This window comes from Protopterus annectens, chromosome 2.part0 (genome assembly GCF_019279795.1).
Source record: "Protopterus annectens isolate FY-2018-M chromosome 2.part0, PAN1.0, whole genome shotgun sequence".
In the NCBI taxonomy this organism is placed as follows: domain Eukaryota; kingdom Metazoa; phylum Chordata; order Ceratodontiformes; family Protopteridae; genus Protopterus; species Protopterus annectens.
Window position 1 is genome coordinate 1,397,733,228 of NC_056728.1, and position 13,802 is coordinate 1,397,747,029.

The 13,802-nt window shown below is 39.2% G+C and overlaps 1 protein-coding gene across 1 annotated transcript in view; it reads left to right on the forward strand.

Moving 5' to 3' along the window:
• Nucleotides 1-856: 856 nt before the first annotated feature.
• MGAT4D (MGAT4 family member D) overlaps nucleotides 857-13,802 on the forward strand; it is a 997,995-nt gene continuing 985,049 nt past the window's right edge. The window contains exon 1 of the mRNA XM_044060402.1: nucleotides 857-953. Coding sequence (XP_043916337.1) covers nucleotides 857-953 — 97 coding nt within the window. The remainder of the gene's footprint in view (nucleotides 954-13,802) is intronic.

Consider the following 13,802-nt stretch of genomic DNA (forward strand, 5'->3'; position numbering starts at 1 on the left):
TGAGTTTAGTGTGAAGCAAGCATAATGTATTACAATTAGGATCTAAGAGATAGACTGATAAGCTACTTACAGTTAATGGTAGATGATTGTCTGCTTTAGTTTGTTCATTTAATTTGCATTTACCCTGGATCTTTTAGTATAGGTAATGACAGAAAGATGTCCAGGAAGGACCAGGTAATGACTGAAAAGTGTTTAGAGAGGTCCAGATAGTGAATGAAAAGTGTCCAGGAAGGTTCATTTCACTAGACAGAAAAGACAGGATGAAAAGTGTTGAGGGAGGTCCAGGTAAATAGTTTTAGAACAAAGCAATTTTGGACATCAGGTACATTGAGCCCCAAAAATCTGTATCATCTAGTAAGAGGTGATTTATATATGCCATCCCCATAATCCCTTCCAACATTCATCTCTTTACAATGTTTCTGGAGGCCATTCATTCCCATGCAGAGTGAGAGCTGATAAGAGGGGCATCATCCAAGCAGTTTTGATTCTTCCCTCCACCACTACCTCTTTCTTCCAAATTAAACACCAGGGAGCTGCCCTTATCTGAGTTTCCTGAGAGTGTAGTGTCATCACCTTTAAGCTGGCCTATCCACATTTAAGAACAGATTCTAAAGACGTGCTGACCAGGAGCTATTCAGCAGTCCTTGTCAGTTATGCCCTCATGCACTTGGCTAGAGAGAAAGAGTGTTTTTGTTGTTGTTTACTTTGTCCTTGATCATACCCATACTGCACATGTGATATCAGCAGTGCTGACATAGCAGTGCACAATGATGGCCTATAATACATGCAAATTACAGCCCATTACTGACCTACAGATACAGTGCCATAAGTTGCTTAATTCCACAGTGTACACAACATGATCCATACTGCTTATGTAACCCTGCTTCATCCAGAGGCTGGAACAGGAGCAGGTCAGTCTGCCTTGCACCAGCCTAAGGCTGAAATAGGAGCAGGTCAGTCTTCCTTACTCCTTCCCAGATGTCACAACAGACAGAGACAAAAGACACTCATTTCATTGTTCCCTCACCAAATCTTCCAGCAACCAATTCTGTACTCAGTTTTTGATCATCTTTGTGAGTTTCAGTTTTTCAAATATTTCCTTGTGAGATTATACTGTATTCACAGATACTTAGAGTTTAAGGAACTTCAGTGGTGTAGATTTGAATTCCATAAATTTGAGTACGGCCTTGACTCTTCTATTTTTTTCTTTCATCCCACCTTCATCTTCTACCCACAGTTTTATCTCTCACCCCACTTTCAAGCAGCCATCCTTTCTGTTTACTTCCTCCAGTTGTAATCATTTTCATTTATTGTCCTACTATGCATTTTTCCTACCTTACTACCATCTCCTGTTCCAGTGCCGAAAACCTTACTGACTTGCTTTGCTAATAAATTGCATATCCTTCAATTACTCATTTGTAATTTGAAAATATCTCTCTAGTAACTTTACATACATACTTTCTCTTCTCATGTATACACATATTTCTTTCTTTACTAACAAATCTTCAGTCTCTCTCATCTCTGTGTCCACTTATTAGTAATAATTTTCCCAACTGCAGCAGTGAAACATGAAGAACATAGTATAGTTGTGTCACTTACCATAAATGTAGATGTTCGAGTGTATTCACTGTTGCAGTCCTGTTTCTCTCCCACCTCCCCTTTTTTTATTTTTATTTCTTTGACTTAGGGGCTCATACCTTTGGTGGTAAGAAAAACTGATGTAATGGCATCAGCTGCCTCATTTTATAGCCCTGATGACCCGGCATCAGCCTCAGTCTACAGACAGATGATGCAGGAGGGAAATCCTTTACTCTGGTATTTGGGCCAGCCAAGGGTTACCCAGCAGGGATAAACCACAAGTGATTATTGCAACAGTGAATACACTTGAACATCTACATTTATGGTAAGTGTACACAACTGTACTTTTTGTCAACAAGAATATCATCTAGAAACTGTCATTTCTGTTTTTTGAGAACACTTCTTGCTTTTTCCAGTGGAAGCAGGTGTTTAACTTTACCTTCTTTGCATTAAAGCATCCCTGAATCAGTACCTCCCCTGACATAGCAACTCAATTTAACTCTTACTTCACTGATAGCATAGCTTCCATCACAAACAAAATTCTCTCCATCTCCCTCTACCCTCTCTCAGCCTCCTATTACCTGTCACTTCACATTTTCCCTTCAACTGGTTTCTTCTTCCTTTATCAAATCCCTCCTGTGCAAGCCCAGGCCATGTTCCCCCTCTGCAAGAGTCCTCCTAATGAATTTCTAAAAATGTGTCCTGACTCAGTTGCCTACCCTGTCTCAATAATCATTAATAGATCCATCAAGGAGTCTTATGTCCCCTCACTGTGGAAAAAATCCTTCAGCCTTCCTCTCCACAAAGGTGGAACCTCCACAGAAATCTCTAACTATAGGTCAGTTGCTATTCTTTCACCGCTTTCAAAAATTCTAGAAAAATGTATCCATAAACAACTAATTCAATACCTCCTTGACAGTAATCTTCTCTCTCCCACCCAGCATGGATTCAGACCAGCACCCAGCACTATCACTGCTCTGTTATCCTTTACTGACACTGCCAACAAAGCTCGTGACTCAGGAAACTTAGTCTCTTCTCTGTTCTTAGATCTAGCCAAAGTCTTTGTACCGTCTCCAACCCCCAACTGTTATCCCAGCTATCTCTTCTGGGCTTAACCAAAACATACTTACAATAGTTCACTAGCTATCTCCACAAGAGTAACCCTTGCCGCCACCTATCTCTTACCCTCGCTTCTATATGCTTCACCTATTCTAAACAATCTTCACTCTTCTCTCAAAGCAAAACTTAGCCAATGTTAAAATAAAGTGGCTAAATTTGCCACAGGGCAGGCCCACTACTCTCACCATTGCTATGCTCTCAAGTCCCTAAATTGGCTCAAAGTACCCCCACCTTGTCACCTTTAATCAACTAACATGAACTCACAAATTACTGTACTACAACTCATTTTCACAAACTACATCATCACTACAACACTGTATTCCATCTCATGACCTGTGCTGCCACAAGTATCTACGATCTATTTACAAACCTCAAAGATCTAACGGGCTTAGTCTGTGCTGTCACTGTGTTGCCAAATGGTGGAATAGCATTCCAGAAGCAGAGAGACTTATACCCCAGTACTATTCCTTCAGGTCTAGGCTGAAAGAACATCTAACCAATAATTGAATCGGCCCACCCCCCTTGCCATCTTAGTGCTCATTTCCACCCCCTTCTTCCCTACTCGTAATAGACTTTCTCTTCATCTATCCTACTTGTCTTCCTGCTTTACGTATTTTCTAGCCTCACCTCACTTTAATTCCTTAACATTCCAATGTCCTTTCTTTATATTCTTACACTAACCTTTCTCTATCCCAGAATTTGCCTGAAATGTATTATCTAGTTCTCCTGCCAGAAAAAGTGTATGGCTTTTACAACATGCACATTAGGAACTCTCTTCTACCTTGTATATAATGTGCTTGCCTTTATATTTTGCTTATTTTTCTTTTATTGTATTTCACATATTGTACTACTTTATTATTGTCTTAATATTTGTAACCATTGTTCAATTTAATTCTCTCTATGTGTACCGTGGAGCTTTTCTCCCTGGGCCTCCGCTGAAAATGGGTTCATACCCAGTTGGTCTTTTACAGTAAACAAATGTCAAATAAAAATTTGCAGGCTTCTGCTTGGCATTTGACTCTTGCTTTTAACAAGTTATGTAATGCAGTATGACAGAATATTACTTGTACAAGATAAGGTGTGAGATTTTAGCAAAGCACCATCTGTTTCTTCTGTCTGCTAAACTTTCTACTCACCAATCATTACAACTGTAGATGAATTTAAATCTAAATAAAAAAAGGCATTTTATATTGTATTTTAAATTATGCTAAGCATTCGACTATAACAGATTATTGTTGGTTTGAGTTGCTACATTCACCTGATTTTGCCACAATACTATGCTTGTTTTTTCTCTTTGCTGTTATACAGCTGTCTTAAAGTGTTGCCTGGTGTTTGCGTCATGGCTAATGAAGTCAATGGAACAAATCCACTTTCCTGGTTAAAAAATAAATGTTCATAATTAAATTGCATCATTGTACTGTATTGAACTTCCAGTGATTAATGTTATTATGATTCAGACGACTGAGAAATGCAGTATCCACTCTAAGCTCCTTTGGGTCTTTACCCGTCACTACTTTCTGTTTTATGTAGCTACAAGCTTCTTAGCTACTGAATTCTCAACATTCAAGATGTTTGCATTTCTTATTCCAAGGGATAACAACACCTTTATATTGGCAATGATGACCATGGACAGAGGTCGACAGTAAGTAAATTAATCCCCATCTAACATACCCTGCACATAACCCTTAGCTACCTCTTTACTAATGTGTTTAAATCAGCATAAGGAAGAGGAAATAAGAGAAAATACAAACTGTAGGTACTTTTTGTATATTCTTCTTCTTTTACCTGTTTAACCCATAAAGCCTCATGTCAATATCTAAAGTTTGTTTACTTCCCCCTGTCCTATCTAAATTGAGCACCCCTCGTCAGCTCATTGGGAATCTTTTCTTTCCTGAGAAGAATACGTCTTCATTAACCAGTTCAGGCACTGGCTGTCAGGCAGCAATGTGTCATCATCCATGACTGGTGTGTTTTTCTGTTAAACTCTAACCCTACCCCAGTAGCATACCTTTCTTATTGTGTTTTTTTTCTACACATACATAGTGAAGGCTGTTCTATTTATGCAGCCTGGCAGAGACAAGCCCACATCCCCAGCTTGTATGCTGGATGCTGTGCTCCCAACTTCCAGCTAATGTTAGCATAGCAACAGACCAGACTATCTCCCTTCTGAGGATGGGTCAGTGGGTGCTGGTCACTCACTCCCACCCTCCCTTGCTGACTAGTAGCTATGTCACTAATCAGTCAAGAGTAATCTGGGACACATCTAAGGCTTTATCCTACTGCATCATGGAGCCAGTTGGAACTGTACTGTAGCTGATGTGAAAAATCTAATTCTGAGAGGTATACTATAAAAGACTGAAACAATTTGTTGTTAAATATGAGATAACATATTAAAACAGGAAAAGATGCACACTTCAGTTTAATGAAAATTGTCTTGTCTTTTCAAAACTCAGTGAAAGCATGCTACTGATTATGCTGTTTCTGCAGCAAACCTGAACCACTTAGCAGACCTAGCTGTGAGGGAGGAGAAAAGATGAAGCATTTGGCTAATCTTTTTCTGTAGGGGAGGCACAGCTGTCAACCTATTAGAAACAAGAATTCTGGGCAAAGCCTAAAATAACAGGGAGACAAAGTCTCAAAAATAGTGACAGATTTTAAATATTGCTCTTATAAACTTAGAAAGTTGCTAGAATAACAGGATTTGTGTTTTCATGCATTTTCTGAAGGCTGTGTCATTATTTAGTGACTTCAATTCTTAGTGATATGTCAGAAAACCTCAAATTTTATTAGGAAAAGACTAAAAATCTGAGGCAAAAATCTGTACATTGTATGAAAATCTTGACACTTGAGAGGTCTGTGAGGATACACTGTTGATATTGTGGGGATCTGGGAAGATCATGATGCAGGACTCCACACATACAAGTCACAGGTCATACCACACATGCAAGTCACGGGTCATACTGATGCATTAGGGGGCAGACATGGTGATGTGTTCCCTTTGCTGCAATGCCATGGCATACATTTCAGGAGAGGTTTTAAGGAGAAAAAGAATCATCCTTACTGTCCTTGATAGAATGATTAAGCCTTGCCATAGGCAGGGCTAGGCCTGGATAAGTTGCAATATTTTGCTAAGAAGGACCTTCAAACGGTGTACCTAGTGATGGATGAGAGGTTCTAAGTGTAGTAATGTGAGATACCTTGAGCAAGTGTGCATCTCAAAAAATAATTAACAAAATTGAAAAAAAAATGTGCAACTATTAAACTTAATACAAAAGCATTTTAGCTCTAAATATAATAAGAGAGTTAAAAACTACAAATTTGAATCCCATACTAGAAATGTTAATGAAGCAGATACCCCTGGATAGTCTCCAGAACTGCTGGTTTCCTTAACCCAAAGTCAAGGACCAAATAAATGAACTCCCCAAAGATGATGACCAAAAAAATAAATAAATAAAATGCTACAGTTACTAACTACAATGCAGCTTTGTGTGAAACTAACTGAAGTAAGGAGCTTACATAATCATGCATAAACGGTTTGCTATATCTGGTATCACTTCACCTAAAACTCATTTCACCTAAACTCATTTTACCAAGACCATATCACCTAAAGTTCATTTCACCTAAAACTCATTTCACTGACAAGTAGTACAATAAGGCAAATCAAAGGTATATGTCCTTTTCCCCACTGTAGTGCGATCCTGGTGTTAGTATATATAGTAAGGGTGTATGTGTGTGTGTGTGTGGTGCAGCCCCCCACATTGGGGGTGTGGGGTGCGTAGCCCCCCACCTAGTTGGCTTTTACCGAATAATTTAAAACAAAACCAGACAACATAAAACCAAAATAAGTGGGGGGGCTACACATCCAACACCCCCCAATGTGGGGGGGGGCTGTGCCCCCCCCACAACCCCCCTAACTGTATATACTAACACCAGGTCGCACTACAGTGGGGAAAAGGACATATACCTTTGATTTGCCTTATCGTACTACTTGTCAGTAAAATGGGTTTTAGGTGAACTGAACTTTAGTTGATTTGGTCTAGGTGAATTGAGTTTAGGTGAAATGAGTTTTAGGTGAAGTGATACGTACCACTGGTAAATATATACATTTAAAAAGTGCAATGTCACCCATGGCTTCTTTAAATGAATGCTGGTGTAACACTCCCATCCCTTCCGCAACTGCTGATCATGTCCCTTTACACCTTGCAGGTGCAAGCTGTTAAGAGATGTGATCAGCAGTTGCATCACCTCCACCTAGATATGTTTTGGGTGCAGCAAATATGATTGCATGTAAAATAATTGCTGAACACTTCCAAATAAACTTGTTAATAAAAATATCTTAAAATTTACATCTGCTTTAAATGCTGCTTAGATTCAAAAGGCCACCAACGAACTCAACCACGAATCATTGCTGAAGAACTACAAAATAAAAAAAAACAGTAAAATGGCTAAAAAAGAATTTATTAAAATAAAAATACAATAAAATACAAATGGTAACAGCTGGTAAGCGCTTTTCATTCCATAATAAGAACTTATCAGACCATTTTTCAGAAGCGCTGAGGGTGATAATATGGAAAAGGAACAAGGTGATGTGGTAGCAGACAGTGCAGCAGTAAAAACGTATGCAGCAGTGACAGAAAGCAATAGAGGAAAGCAGCAACAGGAATGGTGTCTGTGTTTTGTAGCAGCAGATAATGTAGTAAGTAAAACATGCAGCAATGCTGCTGCTGCTGTTTCTTTCGGCTTTTCCCGTCTAGGGGTCGCCACAGCGGAACTCCGGTCCACTAATGATTGGTAGTTGATTTTTACGTGCCGAGTTACCAGCCCTGATGCACAGCCTTCAACGAAGGTACACCCATTCACGCATGTCTCCACGCAGAAGAAGCTCTAGCTGAGAATTGAACCGGACAGCAAGTAAAACATGCAGCGGTTATAGGCAAAAAAAGGGAGAGCAGCAACAAAAAGTAAAACTGTTTTTAAAAAGAAGCGAAGAGCAGCTGTGGGAATAAGAACAAACATATCACTGTAACAGACAAATATTATTTATGGGGCACTATGGTATATGTTTTGGGTTTTAAAGCTAAAGAAATTCAGTCTTTGTATATATTGGGACAGAGAGTTTTTCTGATGCAACATTTGAAACTGAGGAACTGATGATGACATTTCTGGAACTGTGTAACAAAAAGTATATTTATCCATGGAACAATTTTCTGGTAGTAACTTAAATGTAAAAAAACTGTTACTTTGCAGTTTAAAACTGATGAACTGGAAAAAAGACAATGTTAAAAATGTTAAAACATGCATGCAGGGGTTCAGAGAAACCATTGATAATATTGTGAAAGTTAGAGATGAGAAAAACATATGAAATGGAGGAGAGAGGTTGGACGTTGTTTTAAAATGTGAAAATATGGTGAAACACTTGCCAACTGATATTTTTTGTGGCTGGTCATAGAGGGACATTTGATATGCTAGCCAGCCTAAATCATTTTTTTTTTTGTTGGGACTTTTTGAATTTAATTATGAACTGTATCAAGGTACAATGTAACCAGTGTGGGGAGAAAAGGGCATAGAGCAATATGATGTGTGGCATAGAGCAATATGAAGTGTGGCTTAGTTTCATAGTATAGTACTAGGCTATCTGCCCTGGGGCATTTGTAAGCCTAGCCATAGTGATGTGGCTTTTGCCACCCCATGAAATGGTACAAAAATGTACAGAATAAATTAGAATACTGTGCCTCTGTCTAGTAGTGACACAATGAAGGTCCCCTTATATAATAGAATTAGTTTACTGTGTCCCTGTCTAGCAGTGACACAGATGTGACCCCTGAGGTAAACTTACGATCTCCCATCCACTCATCAAGATTTCTCTTGAAGAGAGTCCGTGAGGGGCTCTGCCTAATACGAACTGGGATCTTGTTCCAAAGCATGGGAAGCCTCTGGGTTATGAATCTATCCTTCCAGCATGTCCTATTCATACTTGTGCTGAGGTTTAAGTCTTTAGCTCTTGTGGTCCTGATGAATTTGGATTTTTTGAGGTGGAGCATGTCCATCAGAATCCTGATTGGACATGGCCTTGTACGTCAGGCAGAGATCACCGCTGAGCAGGCGGTATGCAGAATAAGACATATGTTGGAGACCCTTGATCCTCTTGGTGAGGTACTTTTGTGGTCTCTCCAGCTGTTGCAAATGCCGGGTGAGGTACATACCAAATGGGGCATTGTACTCAATCATGGGTCTGATGAGGGAGGAGTATAGGGGTACAATGACATCCTTGGATCTGGATGTGAATCCCTTCATGATGAGGTGTGCAAGGTAGAATGTTTTTCTAACCACTTTGGCAACGTGGGTGTCAAATGAGAGGTCGCTGTCGACTTGGGTCCCTAGGTCTCTGATTACTTTTTCCGTACTCAGTGGGTTGCTGTCTATGTGATAATTTGTGGGTACTTTGTTTTTCCCAAAGGGGATGACTATACATTTTTTGGCATTTAGTTTAAGGCCGTGACTCCGGCACCAGTTGTCCGTTTCTGTGAGGCCTTTTGTAGGATGTATGTGTCCGCTGGTGTATCGACTATGGCGCCTAGTTTGCAGTCATCTGCGAACTTTGTCAGCCACAACCCTCCCGTGTTTGCTTTAACATCTGAGAAATAAATGCCGAACAAGAGGGGTCCCAGGACAGATCCCTGTGGGACACCACTTGTGACTGGCTTTGAGTCTGACATTGCTCTGGCGATTTTAACTTTATGGGTTCTGTCCTTTAGCCAGTTTGCAACCCATCTAGTGACATAAGGGTTTACTTTTAAGCTGTTGAACTTATCTATGATGCCTGAGTGGGGTATTGTGTCGAAGGCCTTAGCCAAGTCCAGGTAGGCTGTATGGACTGCTTTGCCCTCATCAATGGCTCTAGTGACTGTTTCGAAAAAGTCAACCAGGTTCAAAAGGCAGGATCTGCCTTCTACAAAGCCGAACTGGGTGGGGTCAAGTGTCTGTAGGTCCCCTATGTCTCTGTTTATGAGTTCCATAATGATTCTTTCCATAGCTTTGTAGACCAGGCTGGTTAAGCTTATGGGGCGGTAGTTCCCAGGGTCTGTACTGTGCTGAATGCAGGATTTGTTAAAAAAAAAAAGGGGGACACCTTTGCATGAATTGTCAAGAGCAAACAGTAAATAATGAAAAAGAAGAGGAAGAAAACATACATGAGGAAGGGCAACAAGAGGTCGGGGGAGAGGGTGAACTAAATGAAGAAGAAGCTGTAAAAGAAGAAAAATATGAAGGGGAAAATGAAGAGAAAGAGAGAGGGCATGCAGGAAGAGAAGTTAGGAGAAGGGACTGATACTAATAATTTTCTGAAGTTCTGAATGATGAGAAATCTGATCAAGAGTTATTTGTAAAGAAACCCAGGAAAAAATTTAAAATGGGGAAAGAGTAAAAATAAGAAAATGAAAATTTAAAAATATTTCCCCCAAACTTAAACAGAAGAAAAAGTAACAATTTTAGAGTACTTTCAGTAAATGTGAACAGTATTATTAACACTGTAAGAAAAATAAGGATACTGGAAGTGTGCTAAATGTGATATGGACATTCTGCCGGAGAATTAAGATTTGTAGCAAATGAAGAAAGACTGCAATCAGAAAAGATTGTGGGGTCGAAATATAATGTGCACTTGATGAAGTGAATGTTCTAGAGTGGCTGTGTTTTGTAAAATAAAAGTGAAAATATTGGTAAGGATGGGAAGATTAACTGTTGTGGATATGATGTGGCAAGAACATTTTTATAGAATTATAGCATTATATGCCTATATAACTAGAGAGGAAAGAGAGAATCTGTTTCATCTAATATTAGACTGTGACAGTTAACGTGGAATTTATAATTGCGATTTAAGAGGAAAATGCAACAAGGGAAAGATGTAAAAAAAAATACAGGAAGTGATAAAATTGTATAGCAAATGTTTATACAATCCCAGAAAAACATGAAAAGGAAATTGTGCAAATGTTTTCTTTCTTATGCGGTTCAAGATTAAACCCAGAGAAAAGAGGTGTGTTGTATATGAGGGAAGATGAAAGGGGATTGAGGTTACTAAATCCATTTGTTACTCTGCTTCATTAAAATTGTATACAATATTAAAATGGGTGAAGAAAGATAGTGAAAATGTTTAGATATAAGTACAACGATAATGGGAGATGATGAGAATAAGAAAAAATAATATGTAAATGAAGAAATTAAAAGTTATCAAGAAAAAATGTAACATGGAAAATAATAAAATGATGTTATAGCTAAAGATAGGAGGGTATGTTATAATAATGTGATGAAACACTGTTAAGTAAATCCATGGGAAGATTTACCAGAAGAAGTGATTAAGTCATTACAGTCAGGAAAAAGTGGTGTATCAAGATAGTAGAGAGTCAGGATTTCCTGTGAAGACTAATAATAAACAAGTTACTAATAAAGGGGAACAAGCCATGAAAAAGAAAGTTGAAAGAGTACGTTTATTTTCTGTTAAAGTGACAACAGATCATGTTTTTGTAAATGAACTCTGGAAAAAGTTGTGTAAATTAGCCACCCGGCAGTGTAAACCTTGGCTCTAGATGATTGTCATTGCTAAAGCAACACCTCAACCTTGTGCAAAAGTGGGAAAAAGGGGTTGTGCGTGGGTGGATGGATGGATTAATGGCATAAACAATCTAGATGTAAATATGATTTTGTATGGATATTACAAAAATAGGAAGAAAGAATATGTGGGAAGGGTAGATAAGAATTTGTTGTATACAATATGGGTCATTTGGAATGAAAGACTGACATTTTGTTTAATGGGAAATTGATTTTGGCAGATATATTGTGAAAAATCAGATTGCTTCCTGAAGGAGTGGAGGTTAGTTATGGAATAATAGTGCGGATGTTATAAGACAAATGATAGATATAAAAAAATATAAATTATTGTATATGTGCCTATAAATATGTACATTTTGTAAATATGTAAATAATGTTTGTATGTTGTGTTAAATAAAGGACTCCTACTCTTTTCAGTAGGTGTCATGGGATCTTTTACATCCATCTGAGCTACAATTAACTCAAGCAGATGGGGCATCTGCTTAATGTCTCATCTGAAAGATGACACACTCAGTAGTTCAGCATCTTTATTTTGCTCTGCTACAGTGTCTGTAATCAATCTGCCTGGTGTGGGAACAGAACCCACACTATTCTACAGCAAAAGTAAGTGTGCTGCCTGCTGTGCCACTGACAGTGCTGTGTACCTTAAACAGAACAATTAATGAAAAACAAAAGTGAAAATATATCACAGCTGAGAGTGATTACAACGTGTCAATTGAGAGTGATTACAAGGTGTCAATAAATAAAGGTAAGATATGGAAGTCGGACAGCTGTTTGTAACAACTAACCATGAGTGTGGTCCCAAGAGTAGCCTGTTATCATTACCTAGCTAAAGAGAACAAGCCTCATCAATGTGAGCTTCATTAAGAAAACAATGCACTTGTTGGCAAAGTGGGGACATAGGAAAAAGCTATGAAAATAAAAAGAAAGCATATTTTGAGAAAGCCTGGGTGGAAAGAACTGAAAGAAAGTTTAGAACTGATTGGGCAAATAATATTTTTGATGAGGAGCAAAGTAGTGTCCAGATGAATCATTTCCTTTATGTGACATGCACTGCGTAAATGTGCAAAAACTTTATTTACTCCTGATAAGCATGAAGCTACAAAGCAAACATCTGAGTCTTGATGGTGATACTGAGAGCCCTGTATCTATTACTATGCCTTAAATAGGGTAACTGTTACAGAGATGTTTACAGTCGTGGACATAGCAGATCATGTAAGATATTATCGACAGTACACCTGTATATGTTCAATAAATTAAAAACTCGACTGTCAAGTATATAATGCTGTCTTAAGTTCACAAATATGTCTTAAAAGTATGGCCTAAAATAATTCAGAAAATAATATACTACTCCAACAGACCAGGATTAAGAGTCACATATGGCTGTGCATTGTGGAGGTGTTGAGTCATATCTGCATACAGAGTCATTTTGTAATGTTGAAGCTATTCTATCAGTTTCATCATAGTACTTCCAGAAGGTAAGGCTTAGCCATATCAAGTTTGGCAGCTTGAGGTGGATCATAATATGCAAAAAGGTAAATAGATGTGAATATCAAGCAAACTGTGAATCAGCACTGAATGCCTATGATGTTCATCTTGTTACCCTGCTGCAGTCATCACACTTGGGTTATCCTGCCATCAGGCGGTCCCGCAGTCGGCCTGAATTCCAAAGTCTTGGTCCGGCGTCAGTTGCTGTCGCTTCTTCCCTGACGTCAGTGCGCCAGGGGCATATAAGAGACATCCGATGCCATTTTCTTCAGTCTTTCTTGCTGCGCGGTGCCCGAAGCAGAAGCAGTTCGCAAGTGACGGTCGGCCGACACCTGAGATTTACAATTCGAATTTCAGTCCGAAGTCTTCAATAAAGCTAAGTACCCCATTGGGGAACCTTTTCTTGCCTCAGTCCGATGTCAGAAAAAGTTAACAATTGCATTTCTTGTGGGAAGCAAATACCTCATAAGGACTTCCATTCCTATTGTATTCCTTGCCTAGGCCCAGACCACGACGTCACAGGTTGTCGGTTTTGTACTAGGTTTAATAAACAAACTATCAAATGCCATTTTGATTTCGCACAACACTACTTTGGTAGGAAATTTAATTATATCATGCCGTCTGAGCAGCCGATGACTGGCATGCATAAAAAACGCAAGGATAAGGACAGGCAGCCTAGGAACAAGCCAGACTCCGAGGCCTCTGCTGGGCCTGTCGCCGGTTCTCCAGTTTTCAATGAGGCGCCTACACAGCCCCTGATGACCGCAGAACTGGAACCCCAGACAGCTGCGGATTCTCAAGCGGAGTCTACTAGGCCAACACAGCCATCTTCATTAGGCCCTTCCGACACCAGAGCAGAAGTAGACCCTGGTGCAGTGGCAACACCTTCGGTTGCAGAAGGTGTTTTCAGACTGACTGCACTCACCATTAAATCTTATGCTAAGCTTAAAACTCCTTTAAAACCAAAGAAGACTGTACATCAGTCTACAGTTCAAGGCCCCATGCCTAAGAAACAG